Genomic DNA, 1,873 nt, shown 5'->3' with positions numbered 1-1,873 from the left:
CTCATGGAACGTCTCTCAGTTGATTATGGCAAGAAGTCCAAGCTGGAGTTCTCCATTTACCCAGCGCCCCAGGTTTCCACAGCTGTAGTTGAGCCCTACAACTCCATCCTCACCACCCACACCACCCTGGAGCACTCTGATTGTGCCTTCATGGTAGACAATGAGGCCATCTATGATATCTGTCGTAGAAACCTTGATATTGAGCGTCCAACCTATACTAACCTGAATAGGTTAATAGGTCAAATTGTGTCCTCCATCACTGCTTCCCTGAGATTTGATGGAGCCCTGAATGTTGACCTGACAGAATTCCAGACCAACCTGGTGCCCTACCCCCGCATCCACTTCCCTCTGGCCACATACGCCCCTGTCATCTCTGCTGAGAAAGCCTACCATGAACAGCTTTCTGTAGCAGAGATCACCAATGCTTGCTTTGAGCCAGCCAACCAGATGGTGAAATGTGACCCTCGCCATGGTAAATACATGGCTTGCTGCCTGTTGTACCGTGGTGATGTGGTTCCCAAAGATGTCAATGCTGCCATTGCCACCATCAAGACCAAGCGCAGCATCCAGTTTGTGGATTGGTGCCCCACTGGCTTCAAGGTTGGCATCAACTACCAGCCTCCCACTGTGGTGCCTGGTGGAGACCTGGCCAAGGTTCAGAGAGCTGTGTGCATGCTGAGCAACACCACAGCCATTGCTGAGGCCTGGGCTCGCCTGGACCACAAGTTTGACCTGATGTATGCCAAGCGTGCCTTTGTTCACTGGTATGTGGGTGAGGGGATGGAGGAAGGCGAGTTCTCTGAGGCCCGTGAAGACATGGCTGCCCTTGAGAAGGATTATGAGGAGGTTGGTGTGGATTCTGTTGAAGGAGAGGGTGAGGAAGAAGGAGAGGAATACTAATTACCCATTCCTTTTGGCCCTGCAGCATGTCATGCTCCCAGGATTTCAGCTTCAGCTTAGCTGACAGACATTAAAGCTTTCTGATTAGATTGTTTTCACTTGGTGATCATGTCTTTTCCATGTGTACCTATTTTTCCATCGTGTCTCAAAGTAAAGTCATTAACATCAAAAGCTTTGTTTTCTGTGTTTTCTAAAAGTGTCTTGGTTTTTGGATTCATCTATATTTGGAGTATAGAGTCTGCAATTTGCTGGTGGTGTCAAGGATCCTACTTCCTGTGCAGTCACCCCTAGGGAAAAGGAAGCTCAAGGGACTAGAAAGGCAGAAGCCCTAGATTCTCAGACTAGTTTACCACCTCATCCCTTGGTGTAGGGGGCAAGAGACTGATGAAAGTCATTCTCCTAATCTAGAGCTCATTTAGCTCTTCAGAGCATGACTGGGTGGTTACTAATGAGTTATGTGTGGGAAGTATACGTTTTGAATATCTGTTAAGTTGCTGCTGTTCAGAGTGGCCTGCTAACCTTGTTAGTGTAATTAAGAAATTTCAAAGTGATCTTTGGCTGGTCATGGTGGCTCATGCCTCTGATCCCAGCACGAGGACGAGGCAGGTAGATTACTTGAGCCCAGGCATTCAAGACCAGCCTGGGCAACATGATGAAACCCCGTCTACAAAAAAATACAAAAATTTGGGCGTGGTGGTGTGTGCCTATAATCCCAGCTACTTGTGAGGCTGACGAGGTTGAGGCTGTGGTGAGCTGTGATTGTACCACTGCGCTCCAGCCTTGGTGACAGACCCTGTCTTAAGAAAAAGCAGTGACCTGGGAAAACATCTGACTGTAGGAATGTTTGAGGGTGGTGAAGTAAAGGCAGTTTCGAGCCCTACTGTGATAGGAAAAAGTAGGACCAGAATTCATGGTGGTCAATAAAAGTCATGCTAAGAAAGAAGGCTAAACAATAAGCCATATGCATTGGTGG

The 1,873-nt window shown here is 47.9% G+C and overlaps 1 protein-coding gene across 1 annotated transcript; it reads left to right on the top strand.

The window, feature by feature from the left end:
- Positions 1 to 3: 3 nt before the first annotated feature.
- LOC108525726 (tubulin alpha-1 chain) lies at positions 4 to 1,071 on the top strand. Its single transcript, XM_017866594.1, has one exon. It carries the CDS (start codon positions 4 to 6, stop codon positions 898 to 900), a length of 897 nt encoding a protein of 298 aa, XP_017722083.1. The 3' UTR covers positions 901 to 1,071.
- The last annotated feature ends 802 nt before the right edge of the window (positions 1,072 to 1,873 follow it).

Source organism: Rhinopithecus bieti, unplaced genomic scaffold, assembly GCF_001698545.2.
Source record: "Rhinopithecus bieti isolate Rb0 unplaced genomic scaffold, ASM169854v2 repeat_19530, whole genome shotgun sequence".
NCBI lineage: Eukaryota > Metazoa > Chordata > Mammalia > Primates > Cercopithecidae > Rhinopithecus > Rhinopithecus bieti.
This window is presented reverse-complemented; position numbering and strand designations above follow the sequence as displayed.

Excerpts from the sequence above, each read along its gene's own strand:
- LOC108525726 (XM_017866594.1), top strand. The coding sequence starts at position 4 with ATGGAACGTCTCTCAGTTGATTATGGCAAGAAGTCCAAGCTGGAGTTC.